This window comes from Xyrauchen texanus, chromosome 15 (assembly GCF_025860055.1).
Source record: "Xyrauchen texanus isolate HMW12.3.18 chromosome 15, RBS_HiC_50CHRs, whole genome shotgun sequence".
Classification (NCBI taxonomy): domain Eukaryota; kingdom Metazoa; phylum Chordata; class Actinopteri; order Cypriniformes; family Catostomidae; genus Xyrauchen; species Xyrauchen texanus.
The window spans coordinates 23,552,136-23,570,118 of NC_068290.1; the positions used below are offsets into that span (position 1 = coordinate 23,552,136).

The 17,983-nt window shown below is 35.2% G+C and overlaps 4 protein-coding genes across 4 annotated transcripts in view; 1 reads left to right on the forward strand and 3 right to left on the reverse strand.

Moving 5' to 3' along the window:
• si:dkey-247k7.2 (uncharacterized protein LOC797677 homolog) overlaps nt 1–17,983 on the forward strand; it is a 153,769-nt gene that overhangs the window by 95,846 nt on the left and 39,940 nt on the right. The gene's annotated exons all lie outside the window — the stretch shown is intronic.
• On the reverse strand, nt 404–2,376 carry s100w (S100 calcium binding protein W). The gene is made up of 3 exons (XM_052144527.1): nt 2,132–2,376; nt 1,680–1,822; nt 404–870 (listed from the first exon to the last, which is right to left on the reverse strand). Exons 2-3 carry the CDS (start codon nt 1,818–1,820, stop codon nt 691–693), a joined length of 321 nt encoding a protein of 106 aa, XP_052000487.1. The 5' UTR covers nt 1,821–1,822; nt 2,132–2,376; the 3' UTR covers nt 404–690.
• Nucleotides 8,258–9,759, reverse strand: s100a10b (S100 calcium binding protein A10b). The gene is made up of 3 exons (XM_052144529.1): nt 9,606–9,759; nt 8,830–8,979; nt 8,258–8,588 (listed from the first exon to the last, which is right to left on the reverse strand). Exons 2-3 carry the CDS (start codon nt 8,968–8,970, stop codon nt 8,418–8,420), a joined length of 312 nt encoding a protein of 103 aa, XP_052000489.1. The 5' UTR covers nt 8,971–8,979; nt 9,606–9,759; the 3' UTR covers nt 8,258–8,417.
• Nucleotides 12,646–17,906, reverse strand: krtcap2 (keratinocyte associated protein 2). Its single transcript, XM_052144523.1, has 5 exons — nt 17,762–17,906; nt 16,651–16,805; nt 16,448–16,511; nt 16,161–16,227; nt 12,646–13,022 (listed from the first exon to the last, which is right to left on the reverse strand). Exons 1-5 carry the CDS (start codon nt 17,763–17,765, stop codon nt 12,905–12,907), a joined length of 408 nt encoding a protein of 135 aa, XP_052000483.1. The 5' UTR covers nt 17,766–17,906; the 3' UTR covers nt 12,646–12,904.

A 17,983-nucleotide genomic window follows, 5' to 3' on the forward strand; every position in this document is an offset into this window, starting at 1 on the left:
TTACTGCACATTCACAGAGGATAACAGCATTCTGAGAACCATTAGTGGAAAGTTTTTGCATACGTGTTTGCATGGATCAAGTACTGTAGATCTGCAGCAGGGCTTCAAGTTAACATCCACAAGATAACGTTGATATGTGTAATTTGAAGTTGAAACCCCCTGTATTCCAGTTTTAATGTGCAGGGACAATAATAGGCCAATTGTAGGCTGATTCAGCATGATAGATTGGTCTGGCTGGTTGCCAGGCATTGCTAGGCTGTGTTAGCTTATTGCTAGCCATTGCAAGGGTATTTTGGCTGATTTCTAGCCATGAGTGTTCTTCTTGTTTGCTAGGATGTTTTGGCTTGTTGTCAAGCCAACATAATTATTCTAAATTCTCCTAAATATGTGGAGGTACAAATGGTTGACCACAAAATTTTTTATTGGAAAACATCAAATTAGAAATGCCAGTTTTGAAAAAACTATGCATCATGCTTGATTACATAGGATAGACAATTTGCACAACAATGTCTACCAGACATGGAACCTTTTCCTATTATGATATATTCTATTACACACAATTACACACTCGTTTTTTTAACCACAACAAATATAGAAAACAATGCAAGAAACTGTTGTGAGAATCACTACATCAAGATTTTGTGTCTTATATGAGGCAAGTGAAAAATGTGAGAAGAGTGTTAAGATTGATCACTTATCCTGGCCTCCCCTGCCCCTCCCTTTGCCTTTTTCCTTGCCGTGCATCTTCTGATAGTAGGCTCTGGCAAGGCCTGCAACACACTGACTGAATTCATTGAAGTTCACCTCTCCGTCATGGTTCTTATCCAGTTTCTCCATCACCTCCTTAATATTTTCAGGATCCAGTTTGTCCTGGGATAAACATGGAGAGAGAAGAATGCCAATCATGTCTCTGTGTTAAAGAAATAATTCACCCAAAAATAAACAGTTTCATAATTTACTCACCTTCCTGTCATTTCAAACCGGTCTGATTTTTTAAATAATTCTTTATGCAGAACACAAAGAGAGCAATGATAGAAGCTTGTTCACAGTTTAACGCTAAAAACAACACAAGTTCTCACATGAACAACACGCAAGCCATTGTAAACAAGCTGCTCTCATAGCGCTCATTAACGCACAACATGTGTCAAGATTTTCACAAGTCTCAGACAACTTTTATGTTATTTTTTAGGTTCTTTTTAAGCTTCACAGTAAGTCACTTTCAACTACCATTGTACTGAAAAGGCAGACCAGTATATTTTAATAAAACATGACCTGACAGAATTTTCCTTTATGTACAGGGCCGTAGCAAATTGGGTGAAACCAGTTTTAAACTATATTTTATAAAATGAAAGTGGCCAGGACTAATATACAGTCAGAGGACCAAGAATTCCTTGCTATGACTCTTTTAATTGGGTGAACTATTTATTTAATACTTATACACCACTCATTGAAGAAGAGGGGAAGCACACTTCAATGGAATATTTAAAAGTCTCATATTCATGTTATGACTCATAAGGGTAAACCCATCTCTTGCCAAGTTACCATAATAAACCTCAAAACATTTATTTGTGCAGTAGATTTGTTACAACATGATGGAGGTGTTCACCTTCCTCAACCAATGAATTTCTTTCTTGCTATCATTCTCCATTTATATTTTTTTACATTACTTTCATTCTTACCTTGAATTCAGGGCTGCTCAGTTGGCTTTTAATAAGCTGTGCAAGCTCAGCATTACTCAACTGTGTTTTCTTGTCATCTGCCCCTGCATACTCCTGAAACACCTCCACAATGGCCAAAATGGCTTTCTCCAGTTTAGACATGTCTAAGAGAAAGAAACCGTGGGAGAGAGAAAGAATTCATGAAGAACATTTGAGACAAGAACAAAAGTGCCTGTCAATGCCACTTCACGCAAATACATTTCTTATAACGGTGCCACCAAGAGCCGCTATAAAGGGTGTTTCTAGATAATACATTGTAACATAATTAGATTTGCTGCATTAAATAACCAAAAAGTCTATGATCTTAAACTCAGGAATGTAGTTTCAGATGCAAGTACACAAGACACCATCCCCCATCCCCTTTTCCTGGCTTCTGCACGGTCTTACAATGCATCTTTCTCGCTTTCTCTTACCTCAGAGTTGATGTGCTCCTAAAGAAGTTGTGCAGAGATTATGGTGGAGTAAAGTTGTCTGATGCCCAGATTATATTCTCCTCACAGCACACACTCTCAGTCACAAACAAAGGGACTGATTCATCCTTGAGCAATGTAGGATCCATAGCACACCCATACCAGTCTTAACAAGACTCATGCTCTGTACAATTACACATTCTTCTTGTGTAACATACTGTGTTAAACTTCTATTCAGATTAAACATATATGTGATTTCCCAAGTCAGACTGGGAATCTGAATCACATTTTATGAAATTGCTCAACTGTCAGTTAGTTCTGTGTCTCTTTCATTCTCTCACTTTTTTTCTTCTTATTTTTTCTCCATTCTGGGTGTTGCCTACCCTGACTGCCATATTCATACCATGCTTTTTTCACATGTGAATACAGATACGTTAAACGCATTAATTGTTTAAAATTGTGTCTGGCTCTGAATTTATGAGACACGGCTAAACTATTTTATGGTTATTGGCAATGTTTTCCGCCAAAGTGATGACTATTTTATGAATCATATTTTTCGTTTGGAGTAAACGGAGACGAGCTTATCCTTTCTGAATCTAAACTTTAAACATCAAAGGAGAGATGGCAAACCTCAGATAATTTTGAAAGAACACTATGAAAAATGTGTCACCAGCTGCCCAAAGAAATACAAAAACAATAATGCAGCTTTCTGCAGAGCATCAAACAATAATGCAACCAATGGTGCACAAAAACACATACTGATGACTTATCTTCATGATCATCTTCATGACCCTCAAAAGTATCAAGGCATATTTGGACACTTACATACAATAGTTTAGTTTAGTTTTAGTTTATTTGTTTAGCATGTTTAGTACAAGTACAGAACAATGCAAGGAGGGAACGAAGCCACTCTAGGCTTGTACAGAGTTCCACTCCTACTCCTATTAACTCATAAGACATGCAGACTAAACATAATTTTTTTTTAATAATTTTTAAAGCTTTAAATAAAGCTTTATTGTTTTATAATTTGAAACCTAAAATAATAATTTTTATGAAAGGTTTTGCTGGAAAAGTGTACTTCTTTAAAATACTGCAAATGCCTTAAAAATATGTACCTAAAATATGCTTTATGTGGTAGCATCTAAAGGAACTGGTTGAATTCACCACTTTTTTGTTTTTTAGAGTAATGCATTGACATTAGACATTTAGAAGTGACTTTATTGTCCAATACTTTTTGAGGCCACTGTGTCAAGTATGCATTCTTAAAGAGTAAACAACCAGATGAAGAGACCACACCCTTTCTTATTCATTTCATGTCTATTCACTCACAAAATGTCACCTTTCTTCTAATAACATCATTACTATATCTTTATCACACATCACATTCCTTTATTATGTTCAATAAAGTATTTAAGTCTTTGCAGAACATAGCCAGGTAAGGTTGTTAAAAATTACCAAAGTAAATGTGCATGTCTCCTGGTTAATGACAGTTAGTAAACCCCATTAGTCCAACCTCAGTGAGAGACCTTTAGACAGTGGAGTATTTACTATATAGGGTGCGTACTATTAACTATATTCAGTTAGCTTTTCTTTTTTTCTGTACAGGTACTTCTACATTGTTTGACAGTAGTCAGTAAGAAATAACAAGTAAAATATGTGTTTGTACATTCATATAAAATAATGATAAATCACATTGTTGATTATTCATTGTTGCACAGAAAATAAACGTGATATAGTATTTATTTGTATGAATATATTACTAATTTATCTTGTAATAAATAAAAAAATTGATATCCTGTTATTGTAAACTTAAAAAAATTTAATTTATGGAAGTGCAAACTGACCCCAATCTTTCACACCTCGAGTATCTAAAGACCCTATAAAGTCTTAGAGTCATTATTACATAATTTGATTAAATATGATTATGAAGTGTGTATAAAAATGAGTAATTAAATAATAATTGTATTTAGAAACCCATTACATTGTAAAGAAAAATGTTTGTTGCAATTTTGACTTTTTGTGCAAACTTTTTCACTTGTATAAATTATGCAATGAAAGTTAATGGTGGCATTTATTTTTGTATATATATATATATATATATATATATATATATATATATATAAATCATACAGGTTCGGAACATCAAAAGGGTGAGTAAACAATTCAGCAAGTAATTAATAACAGAAATTTAAAATTGTGAGCAGATATACTCTGAACAAATTGTGGAATACTGCTGACATCTAGTGATCATCTTTATGAATTATATCTATACAGTCACATCTCAGACATTGAACACTAACTGTAACCAAGGTATTATATCAAGTCAGTCCACTGTCGAACAACTTTGGAACGCTCCCGGGAGGCTATTTCCAGTCATGTCAGTGCAGCTCCTACTTGAATGGAGGAACACCGAAATCTCAAAAACGGTTGGTCAAGATTACGATCAAAGAGATAATTTCAAATAAAATATGACAACACTGTTATCATATATTGTGTTTCTTTACCTCATGTTATGCTAAAAACGAAATAGTATCGGCTTGTATAGCTAATGCGTATGCGCGGTCTCGAGTTGATTGACAGGATATGTCTGTATCTAAAAGGTGATTGGCTCTTTTACCTGTAAGGCGGGACTTCTTTTATACAGCCGTTGACGGTTGGGCCCTTAGAGCCACTGATCTCTATGTATATATAACTGGATTGCTCATGGCCTCAAAACGGTGAAGCTATGAAGATATATATATATATATATATATATATATATATATATATATATATATATATATATATATATATATATATATATATTTCAGTGCTCAGAGCTCCTTGGTTGGACGTTCTAATTTCTCCCATTAATTTTAATAGAAGTGGCCCAACTCTGCTAAATTTTCTCTGCTGTTACTCTACGTCTTTTTCACTTTTACAATGAAAAATAAATAAAAAATACTTTGTACATGATGCAATTCCTGTAAAATCCAGTTTGTTTGTGCATCACATAATTTGATTTTGATATCTAAATAGACATTGATTTATAGTATAACTTAAAGGTACGTACTGAGGATTTAAGCTTTTATGTTGAAAATAAAGTGTAATATTGTCAGACAAATCATGTGCTTCATGGAGGAGAAAAAAGCAAACGTGTTTGCGTTTGCTCGGATGACCTCATGTGGCTGACACACCCATGAGTCATTCATGGTTGCTGGGCAACTCGACTGTTTACTCAGATTTCAAACACGCCCATATCCTCAGTGGTTCCTGAGATTGGGAGGGGCCAAATATATAAAACTCTTAGGATCAGTGTATTATGTGGAATAAAACTTCTTTCTAGGACAAACAGAGTTATCCAGATCCTAACAATTTACAGCAAAATTCATTTATTTGTGCATTCATAATAATCAGTACCAGATTACACTGATCCCAGACCTGCAAGATATATTCAAACAGATGAAGTAGAATGAACACAAATAGATTAGGATTTAATACTCCACATTTCCCACAGCAATGACAGTCGTAAGGGACACTTACAATTAATCTGTAACTGCATGGCAGGGTAAAATATATTTGCCTTTTGACTCAAAGTTAAAATCTGTGTATGGTTTATATTTACTGAAGGTCCGTTGTGTAAAGAGTGGATTACAAATTGAAAGTTACTGAGGAACTGGATCTCCTTTTGTTCTGCACTGACTACTGTTTAAGTAATTACTGTATATTGATGTAAAGAAGAATTATATTGACCTATTCAGAACAGAATAGAAATGTAAAAAACTTTTTCACTTATTAAACTCTGAGAGTCAATACATTAATTTCAGTACACAAAGAGTTATTCAGGCAATAAATAAATAAATATAAAAAACTTGTGACATGCCTATAGCATTACCAAGACAGTACTAGTATGATGCACAATCCTTTACCATATAAATAATTAGTAAGTGCAAGTGAAATGAAAATATGTCACATTGTAAAAAAATCTTAATAGCCCTTAATAGGCTTTATTTTCTATATACAAAATATAATTTCTTATTTGTTTCTTTTGATTTTGGAGTAAAATAGGTCCAGGACCTTTCCTTGACAAGGTTTGTTAGAATCACCCATAACATGCCTGTGACAACACTGAACCGACTCAACTGTTTTTCCACTACTTGGTACTATATGCTAGACAGAGAGACACTTTTTGGAATATTAAGGCCATTTTGAAAATATTACATTAAAAGTTATTTGATGGCTTTGAGTGGTAAGAAGTCCTATTACATATGTCATGTCTTAGATGTGCTTACTGATGGTGACCATAATCTGGCATACTTTTTTTTCAGATAATACAGATCAGACAATAATATTATATTATGACAGAGTCTGGGTATGGATACTCTGAACATCCCACAATTTTCAGTTATGGATCTGTTGTCCATCAGTCTACTTAGGGGTGGTTATTCCTGTGACCAGATCAAATTCAAATTGAGGTGTGTTGATGTTTTCTTGACATTTGTATGGTTTTTATTTCAGCCCTCTCTGGGAAAAGGCAAGGTTGCTCTGTGGCTGTCATTATCACTGTTAAAGTTACACATGACTCATAACATCTAATCTGGGTGAATCAAGCAGGCATTGTTGTGAAATCAAGCCTTATATTTAAAGTTTCATCTGATTATTATCAGAACTCTGACTTTTAATCTATAGCAAGAGGAAAAGCCACAAGCCATCAAGTCTGACAACAGAACTGAAGAAGAACTTGTCAAGCCACACACAAGTTATTTGTGTAAGAGTTTATGTTTTAAATAACATATGTAATGAATCAAAAGATACTCTTGTCTTGGAGATTGTTGGTGAGAGTGTCTAGAGATGCCTTGTACTCTATTAATAATAATATACAAACATCGAGTATGAATTATTATAATTCAAAATGATCAACCCTAGAGGTCACTGTATTTAATCCATGAATTGTTAGACATCAATCAAGGACAAGGTCTGATTATTGAGCATCACTGAATACATTTCTATTCTATAACAAATAAAGTGCATAGATGATTAGTTCAGAAAACAAAATATTAGATCTGTCAAAATGAATGCGTTAATGCATGTAATTATTTTTAAGTTTAACATGTTAAATTGTCTTAATTGCAATAAACACATTAACGGTTAATAAAGCATAACCCAGCAAATATGTGGTGGGACAAGGGCGGAACCTTTGTAATGTGTCCGCCCGCCACAACAGCTATGGGAAAGGACTTCTTACCTCTATTTGTATGTACAAAGCAAGACTTGTGAAAGAAAGAAAGTACTTTGCAGCCCCTGTGAGGCACAATTTAGTTACCACAGGAGCAGGTCATCTTTACTATCACAATAATGCAAAATCAGAAATGTCATCTTCAAGTGCTTATCATGTGGAGATCAAAGCGGCACTTGATGCAGGCACTAAATCATAAACGCTCCTCCATGTTTGCTGTAACAAATGGATAGCCACAGTCTGCCGGCTGATTAATATTGTGGAAGATGAGAGTTTAAGAAATGTAATGCCTATTACAAAGAATATGCAAACTATGTGGGGACTAGTTCTTTCAATTAGTCAACCTCCCGTTTAGACATTGGTAAAGTTTAATGTTACTTGAATTGGTGCCATTTTAGTGCATTTCTATCTTTATACTGTGGAAGGCTTTGTTTGAAATTTAATAAAGTATTATATTGTTACATATAGTTTTGTTTTCTTTCTTAATAAAGGAAATAAACACAGTAACAAGAAAATAAGTAAATTTTCAGCACTTTCAATATCTGCAATTAATCATGATTAACTATGAAAAATTATGCAATTAATCACGAATCACAATTGTAATCAACTTTTGATTCAAAGCACCAGATAACTATTTTTCTCACACACTGATTCCTGGCAAAATTCAACAAACGAATGTACCCTTGAGTGAATTACAGAGGACTTTTGCATTTCCTCTTGATAAAGTCTCAGGAATCTGTCTCAATGAGAGTTTATAAGAGAACACTTGTGACATAGCTTCAGAATTGCACCAAGTATTGTGCAGAGCTCTCTGGAATCCTACCCTGGGGCACATTACAAATACATTCTAACTCTAGAATCCCAGAAAGTTTTTATATTACAGAACCTGAAGGGACACCATGGAGGCAAAGAAAGAAATTCATTGAGTTTTTATTTTTGTGGTGAGACTTACAGGACTGGGGATGATACATGTGAACATCACTTGACAAATGTTATTTTATCAATATTTTTCTACGTTTATATCAAAACATACTCCTTGGCAACACACATACACTGTAACTCATGTTTGTTCTTTCATGGCTTTTTCTGACCCGCTGTCTGCTTCTGCTTCATCTGGTAGATCTGCTCACAGGCAATGGACAGGCCCACCACAAGAGCCACAAACTCCTCAAAATTCACTTCTCCATCCCCATTAGAATCCAAATCCTTCAAAATCTTGTCTACGGCCGCAGGGTCCCTCTGAGACTAGTGAGAAAAGAGAGATACAGATTTCCCCCCCACCAGTTAAACAGTATAGACAAAATGGAAGCATGTTTTGTTCAGAGGCTCAAGAAACACTACACAGATGATGGAAAAGAGTGTGGAAAATATTCAAAACAAAGATCATAGCAGGGGTGAGGAGAAAAGGGATACTATGTGACTGGAAGATATGGTGTAGAAATGAGGGAGGAAATGAGTGGCAGTCATGTGGAGGAATGTATAGTACCTTAAGAAAGCTAGACAGTTCTGTTTCCATCAATTGTTTGAGCTCTTTGCGGCTCAGAGTTGCACTGCTACCCTCTTTGTCCGCATAACGGTGAAACACCACGATCAGTGTTTCCATTGCTCTCTCCAGATCAGACGGCATTGTGACTGTCTACAGAGAATAATATGTTTGTTATATACATATACATTATTATTATGACATATAATAATATGTTAATATCTCATTCCACGAGCACATGCACTAAATAATGTGAATAAATCTGAATATTTGGCAAACAGTCTATTGTTCTCCTCCTATCTCCAAATTGGGAAAAAGAAGTGGGTTTTTTCCAATTGGAAACAAGCCAAACCAAAGAGTGAGTAATGCCCATTCTTCATGCCCAGTAAATGCAGGAAAAAAGTAAGGTACTTATTTTAAGTACAGTATATGGAGATACCACTGATTAAAAATGGTTCCAATATGAGTACAATAAGTGGTTTAAACTACTTTATGTCCAGTAAATGTGTATCTACCTCTGTGTATCTAAAAATCGAGAAATGACCAGTTCATGATTAAATAAAATAAATAACGCTGCAGTTCATTGAATCTACACATAAGTGACATGCCTGGTAATTTTATAAATATTTTCATATTTCAGCTTTTTGTCTGGCTGCTAAACAAGTCAAGCATCTTCACAGTACAAACGTAAACACACTTTTAATAGCGGTCCTAGACAGTAACTTTAAGTGAAAGAAAGTCTACGAGAATGAAATGTTTGTGTAACAAGGTGCACGTACCGTAATAAATGCAGGGCGTCAACTGAAGAAGAAGAATGTCCTGTGCACGAGTTGCTAAAACGTTGCTGGACTTTATAGTGGGGCTCCGCCCAAATGAACTGAGCACGGGTGAGACTGTAGGCAGTGACTAAGTTAACTGTTATGGCTAACTTTACAGATAACGCTGACTGGGATTTACAGTCCAAATGTGAAGTAATGCGTGTAAATCTATGTAAATGAATACAAAAGTGCGTCTTAAGAGACAGGAATAATAATAGAAAAAAAAATCTACTCTAGAGGACCACAAACCAATGTAGTGCTTAACATTTTCGGTAAAACTTTATACGAAAGTTTCCTGTGTTAAAGGGATAGTTCACTTAAAAATTAAAATTTTACTTATTTTTACTTTATTTTTACATGCCATCTCAGATGATAATGTTTTTTCTTTTGCTGAACACAAATGAAGATGATAGAAAATACCTCAGCTCAATAGGACCATGCAATGCAAATGAACGGTGGTCAGAACTCCAAAAAGGAGATAAAGTCAGCATAAAAGTAATCCATAAAACTCCAGTTGTTTAATCAAAGTCATCAGAAGTGATCAAGATATAACTCCATCAGTCAGCTTGCCTTTGCAGTCTCTAGGTCTGATCATGATTTCAAGCTCAATTACACTTCCTTGTGCTTGTCTCATGCACAGAGCGCTATAACACTATAACCGTGCTTGAAATCAAGATAGAAAAAGAGACTGAGGTCAAGAAAACATTTATATTTTGGTTATATTTCGGTCTATTTCCACTAAAAACCAACTAGATTGCTTCAGAAGACATTGATTTAACCACTGGAGTCTCATGGATTACATTTTTGCTGACTTGATCTAATTTTTGGAGTTCTGGTCACCACTCGCTTGCATTGTATGGACCTTCAGAGATGAGATATTCTTCTAAAAATATTAGTTTGTGTTTAGCAGAAGAAAGTCATACATATCTGGCATGGTATGAGGGTGAGAAAATGATGGGAGAATTGCGGGTGAACTATACCTTTAAGGGTTTATAAAGGGGTTCATTCATGACTAATACGTTGTTTACAAATGCATTATAAATAATTTATATGCAGTTACATAAATGAAATGTTAATCTAATACTTGCCAAATAGTCAGCATTCTAACTTACATGTTATAAATGCTTAATAAACTTGTTCATACTTGTTTTTATTAAAAAAAAAATCAATTTTTTTTATTTACATTTATGTCAAAATGTAGCAAAAATAAGAGAGATTGTCATTTTGCTGCAGTCTGTTTATGTTTATATTAATTAATATAATCTTTTGCCCAACTTAAGTCCTCTGCAGAAACACTTTTAAGGTCTTCATGCTTATTTTCATGTAATAAAGCATGATGACCATTTAACCATGCTGACTTTTTATGTACAGATTTCTAATTTTGGCATCTTCTTAGTAAATACTTAACATCTGTTCACTAATGAACAGATGAACAGGGGTCATTAATGAACCCTTTAATGGAACCTTTAACAAAGTGAACATTTATGTAAAGTGTTACCAAGTTGTCCCCACTTTTTCCAACCCTACTGCATTGAATAGTTTACACTACAGTGGAATTTAATAAAAATAATGAAAAACAATATATACTGTGTGTTATGTAATATAATTATAACGTTGTATTTAATTGTCAATGTAGATCTATGCTAAATAAATGTTCAGAGATTCTTTTTTACAGAGAGGAACAGCTTGTTTCATTCCATTCCACCATTTCCTAACTAAATGACTCATCACTTTCACAATGCTTCATGTCTAACAACACAACATGTCTGTCTCTCCATTATGGTGTATTTTGGAGTCATTTCAGAAGAGGGTAATTATCAGTCCATTATTTTTAAGGGAAAAGGCTGCTGTTTTTGGCTGATTTCTGGTCTCTTTTAAGCTGCCCATTGGGCTTTAAGGGGCTGTCTAGAAGATGCCTTTAACCATTTACTATGTGTGATAAAAGACGTATGCACTGCAATCCTTCTAAATATAGCTGTGGTAAGAAGCAGCATTACTGTGTAGGCCTACATACCACACTAAAGTGTGAAAGTGTTTAGCCAAGATTTCTGCATTTGTTGCACCACATACATAACAAATTAAAATAGTTTAAAACTGATCTGACAACACTATACATTTCATCACTTTGAAAATGAAATAGAATCATTATCAGTAGAACATGCGAAAAAGGGGGAAGCAAGAGAATGGTCATGGGTGGATAGAACATGGTGTTTGACAAGGTGTGGCTGTGTTGCCATGGTGACCATGACAGTGAATTCCTTGCAATTACTACTCTATTTAGCTCTCTGGAGATTTTCAATACATTCCTTGCAAGCTAGAGCACGAAGTTTCCTTAAATTGCCTCATCAGTAGTTTGGTTCACTATAGCCCAAAGTGGATGCATCTATTTATTATCATTCATGAACACTAAAGAGGCACACCCAAAAAACAATTACGTTTTCAATTCCAATAACACTACTATAGCATTGCCCCATTAAGGAAAGTAGTACATCTGTGTGCAAATTAAATGGGCTAGATATTGTGAAGTTGAACGGCAAAAGCAATTTGTCCAGCTCTACACAAATTTTCATAAAGGAGTGCTGGAGTTTCTTAAGCCTGTGAAAACTACATTTGTTTAGCATAGCAGTTTAACAACTCTCTGGTTTTAATTGAAATTGTCTGTTTAAAATATTTGGGAGGGAAGCTACTACTGTGGTGAAGACCCATACTTAGAATTCCATGCTAATTTATTCCGGCTGTTTAAACTTTAATGTCCTATAGGTTATATACAGCTGGAGATTGATGTAGTGCAGGGTCAGTACCAGGCCTGCAGCAGGAGTCAGCTGAGATTATAGATGGAGGCAGTGACCCATATTAATGGTGTTACGGATGCTTTTCATTATTTTGAAAATTACATTGATTCTTTCTGTTTGCTTTCCTTTTAAATAAATTGACAAACTACATCTGACAGTGCCAACAAGGAAAACAGCAGCAGCAATGATTGCCTGAAATTAGAAAGACCAGATTTTCTTTTATCAACTTTTAATAACAAACCCTTTAACAAAATTTATTCTAGAGCAGAACCAAAAAAAAACAAAAATTTCACTTATCTATTGCAGGTAAGGCCAAAGATGTTCATATATCTTTATAATGTGTCTGGAATGAAAAAAATAAAATGAAAATATAACAATGTCAAAAACATCACATCTTTGATCATGATTATACAACTGTCTGATGGTTTAATGGGTGGCTGGGTACTTTAACGGAATGTCATAAATTCTTCAGTTCTTCCTTTTGCCCTTGCTGGTGGGTTTGGCAGGTGTTGGAGTGGGAGCTGCTTGGTACAGCGCCGCTGACACTTTGTTGATGTAGTACATTGCAAAGATAGAGAAGATAAGGCTATATAGGAGAAGACAGTGAAAGAAGAAATAGTGTTAAAGAAGGTATATTATTTAGCCAATTTGATGGTGAAGCCACTAAATGAGTAGTTTTAAAAACATGTATAAATTAATGTATGGCAGAGCTATTCAATTCCGTTTTGCCACCGTCCTTTAGCTCCAATCCTAATCAAACACACCTGAACCAGCACTTTAAGGGGTGCTTTCCGATACTCTACTTCCTCATTTCCTCAATTCTCAAAATGTACAGTTAGGAGGTGAGGCCTGAGGATTTTTTCAATGGTGCTAGCTATGGTCTATTCCAGTGGTTCCCAAACTTTTTACAGTGGGGTACCCCTCCAAACATCCTTTTGAGTACCCCCTCTCTAACGCATAGATAACATTCACACAATGTATTTTGAAAATATGTATATTTAACACAATTATCTTGTAAAACAACTCCCTTATATTAAACATGTTATATTTGTAAATGTTTTTTACATGTTATATTAATCTTATACATATTGAATAAATGGCTTACCGATTGAGATGGGTATGCTAGATATGATATAACTGCATAAGTTGAAAACTCCCCCCTCATCGCGTTGTGGTGTGCAAGAATAGCGTTTGGTATTGTGCCTGGAATTGTACATCATTGCAGGTATGGTGTTGCCGGCCAACTTCGAGCATTGTGGGTAAGTATCTGTGCAATTGTGTGGTCAGCTCAAGGTGCTTTTTTATGTCACATTTGACAATTTAGCAAGGTTGAGCTTATTTGCTGAAAAAACATCATGCAATAATGGGAAAACAGGTCTCTATCGTGAGAAAATGTGAGTGAAAATTACTGCGTGTGAATGTGGAAAATTATTTGGCCATACCGGATGTTTAACACCTGTCATAAAAGCTTATGAATTTATACCATCAGACTCAAAACTTCCTATGCATCTAACCTTAAATACAAATTATGTTTTAAACTGCAAAAAAAAAAAAAACAAACAGACAAACTGAAATCATGGACGACTGACATGTGCGAGTCTGGTAAAACAGTGAAGTTGTAATTTTATTTACTATTACTAAGCTACATCATTAAACATATCGGCAAGCTGTGATCTATGTTTCTGTATTATTTTTACTGACCACCAGTTCAGTGTCGGTCTGCTTGGCAGCCATCTTCACCTGATTTCCACGCTGAACACCGGAAGCTCACATGACATGACCACACGTGCCACTCCCTAATCTGAGACTGACTGGTCATCTTTTTATTAGCGGTGTAGAAAATGGGCAAACAGCTCTCAGAGAGAATGGGCTGTCACGTCCACACATGCACTTATTTATTTAATAAAATCGCAACATTTGCCGTCATATAATCGCACAGGCTGACATCGCGATTGCGATATGATTAATCGTACAGCAATACATAGGATGCATACACAAAAAAGTTATGAAGGTTTTTCAACTTCAAGAATGAAAGTGACGTTGATGAGTTTGCAGGTTAGTGTATGAAACTGCTTTTACTGTGCAAACTGAATGATTAGAAATTATTATACAATTTCTCTGTATGTATTTTAGGTTTCATTCAAGCTGTCAAATCACAAAATGAGATACTTGTAACTGAAAATACATTATTAGGCTATAGGAAAGATGCATATGCACAATATACCATTCACTGATGGCTAGAGAATATAATCATTGTCCTTTGATAATGATTTGGGTCAATGCAAGCTCCATGGTAATGCATGTTTAGCCAAGCTTCCTACATTTGTTGCACCACATACATAAAAAATAGTTTAAAACTGATCTGACAACACTATACATTTCATCACTTTGAAAATGAAATAGAATCATTATCAGTAGAACATGCGAAAAAGGGGGGAAGCAAGAGAATGGTCATGGGTGGATAGAACATGGTGTTTGACAAGGTGTGGCTGTGTTGCCATGGTGACCATGACAGTGAATTCCTTGCAATTACTACTCTATTTAGCTCTCTGGAGATTTCTATACATTCCTTGCAAGCTAGAGCACGAAGTTTCCTTAAATTGCCTCATCAGTAGTTTGGTTCACTATAGCCCAAAGTGGATGCATCTATTTATTATCATTCATGAACACTAAAGAGGCACACCCAAAAAACAATTACGTTTTCAATTCCAATAACACTACTATAGCATTGCCCCATTAAGGAAAGTAGTACATCTGTGTGCATACTAAATGGACTAGATATTGTGAAGTTGAACGGCAAAAGCAATTTGTCCAGCTCAACACAAATTTTTATAAAGGAGTGCTGGAGTTTCTTAAGCCTGTGAAAACTACATTTGTTTAGCATAGCAGTTTAACACTTTAATGTCCTACTAGGTTATATACAGTCGAAAGTAGACATTGATCAATTGTCAAATTTAATGGAAAACAATGCAAGTTACACTCCATGGTGCTGCAGATTTTTGAGCAGCCTCAAGAGATTGCCCATGCTGTAAATTTACCATAGAAAATAATTATTTTTACTTTTAGAACAGGCCATGTCATCAGACTTGTCCAGTGTCAAGTCAAGTCAATTTTATTTGTATAGCGCCTTTCACAACACACATCGTTTCAAAGCAGCTGTACAGAAGATCAGCATTAACAGACGATAAAACTGTAATGTCTATAAAGTCGATGAATCATTATTGTGTAATTAGATAAAATACGATTCTTAATCATGTTTAAAAATAATTCGATAATAATTGTATAAATATCCCCAGTGAGCAAGCTGAAGGCGACTGTGGCAAGGAACACAAAACTCCATAAGATGTTGATTAATGGAGAAAAATAACCTTGGGAGAAACCAGACTCACTGTGGTGGCCAGTTCCCCTCTGACTAACATCATGAATATAATGTCAATATTACTTCTGTATAGTTAAAGTCATGGTTTAAAATTATTAAACTAAGTAAGTGTTAAGGGTCAGTGTGTGACCCCCCTTTAATGTACCCTGCTGTTTACACTTTACCAAAGTTGTGGTGAGAAATGTGTTTGAAAAAACAAATACTAATGTGCAACGAGCAGACATCAGGATCACTTGAAAATTAAAGACAGAAGTCTAAAAGCAGGGCTGGAATTAAACTGCACGGAAGGAAAATAATTGAATAGCCCTGCTATAATGCATTAATCCAATTCTCTTTGATACTTACCATGTTGTCACACACACACGATGCACCAAACCAGAGGCAAACAGAGAGAGGCACAGACACAAGAGAACTAAGAGAGAGAAAATAGTTTTTAATCGAGCAACAAATTAAATATATTAAATCTAATTAGTCCATTATTAAACTCTGGTCATCATTATAAGCTTGAACTCTCATGCATTATAATCAATTTGGAACTTTATTTTAAAAGTGAGGAGGATTCAAACAACAATAGCAGTATAACAAAAGGTTTCTGTAATATACGCAGTCTGTGTGCATACTGTCACACTTACTCTCTGGGAATATTTTGGCTTGGAAGCCCTTGCCAAAGATGAGGTTTTCCAGGTTATTGAAAGCCTGTAATTGCAGGTTAAGAACTAACACTACCATCAGATGTACAACTACAAACTATTTAAGCCAAAACTTACATAATACCTAGGTTAAACAAACATGGCAACAAGTATGATGATTGGGACTGTGTGAAGCAGAAGGATACAGTGAGAGAGCAGACAAACAGCACAGAGCCCAGGAAGCCCCCCAGGATGGTCAGCCACTCTGATGATCCCAGCAGTCTACTGAACATCTGCATTCCCGCAAACACCAGCACTGACAGCAGACTGGACAACACCAAAGATGTGCTTGTGTTTACCGCTATGATGATACAAAGAGAGGGTGGAGGAGGGGGATTGTTAGAGTGAAAGTACAAGTTTAAAATCAAAGGGTCGTTTATACTATCCATTTATTAGTCTTCTTTGCATGACATGCCAAATATAAACATTACATTGAGAAGAGAAAAAAAAACCCACACACAAATAAGTTAAACACTGACGTCCCTGAAATATAAAAATAATAAACATTTTAGATTTTAATTTTTTTATAAATGTATTTTAATTATGACAAAGTAGGCTACGTGTTCAGGTCTTGACAGACAGTGTTATGCAATTGTTGACAAAGGTTCCGCTGCGGACAAGTGTTCATTACGGAAGTCTTCTTGTTGCGGAACAAGAACTAATCTGAAAGTCTGAAATAGCATAACATGATCAACTACAATTTACACAATAAAAACATATAAAAAAAATATTAAGCCTAAAAAAAGAAAAAAAAAAAAGAACCACAAACATAAAATGGAATGTGGAAAAATTACGAAGCGGTTAAATATCCAAGAACTGACACGTCAGTGTACGCGCTTCAATATGTTCCGTCGGGAAACAAACACTGCAGCTACAATTTTCCTCTACTGTCTTAACGATTAAAAAAAACAGACGTACAAACAATTACATGGTTATTTTTATTCTTCCACTTTTTCTGCGCCGAGACAACAAAACCAAATTGAACAGCTTAACTAAACCGGTTTGCCGGTTAGCAGTGGGCTGAATGTCATTCACACTGTACGATAATTGTATTATAATCACATAGGGAATAAACAAATAAAAATATTTAAAATCCTTGTTGGTGTACACCCAGCGACTTAGATGACAACCAGCAGTGGGCATATATTTTGCACAAGAACTACAACTTTTCCTAGCAAGCGCAGTGCCACTAATTTTTCGTTGTTTACGATCATGCTTGAAAAATAAACCATAAAATAGCGCAGAAACAAAACTCACCCATATTCGAGTTGAAATAAGTAGATCCTGCACTCCACTGTGTTCAGTCCCAGGGCCAGCAGAGCAGAGATGACGTACAGCTAACGTGTAAAACGGTGCCAACTTCTCCCGTGAATAAACACACGTGCTCTATCTGGTGGACAAGACAGTGCAGCACATTCCAATGTCTTTTTTTTTTAATTATTATTATTTTGTATTATTTAGAGCAAAGCAAATAGTACA

Bases quoted from the DNA above. Each gene is read 5' to 3' on its own strand.
- krtcap2 (XM_052144523.1), bottom strand. The intron at 16,512-16,650 runs GTATCCTTCTGC...CTGCAATTACAG, and splicing joins TGTTTGTCTGCTCTCTCACT to GCTTTCAATAACCTGGAAAA. The intron at 13,023-16,160 runs GTAAGTATCAAA...TCTCCTATATAG, and splicing joins CGTGTGTGTGTGACAACATG to CCTTATCTTCTCTATCTTTG.
- s100a10b (XM_052144529.1), bottom strand. From the start codon at position 8,970: ATGCCGTCTGATCTGGAGAGAGCAATGGAAACACTGATCGTGGTGTTT. The intron at 8,589-8,829 runs GTACTATACATT...TTTTCTCACTAG, and splicing joins AACTGTCTAGCTTTCTTAAG to TCTCAGAGGGACCCTGCGGC.
- s100w (XM_052144527.1), bottom strand. From the start codon at position 1,820: ATGTCTAAACTGGAGAAAGCCATTTTGGCCATTGTGGAGGTGTTTCAG. The intron at 871-1,679 runs GTAAGAATGAAA...TGTTTATCCCAG, and splicing joins TGAGCAGCCCTGAATTCAAG to GACAAACTGGATCCTGAAAA.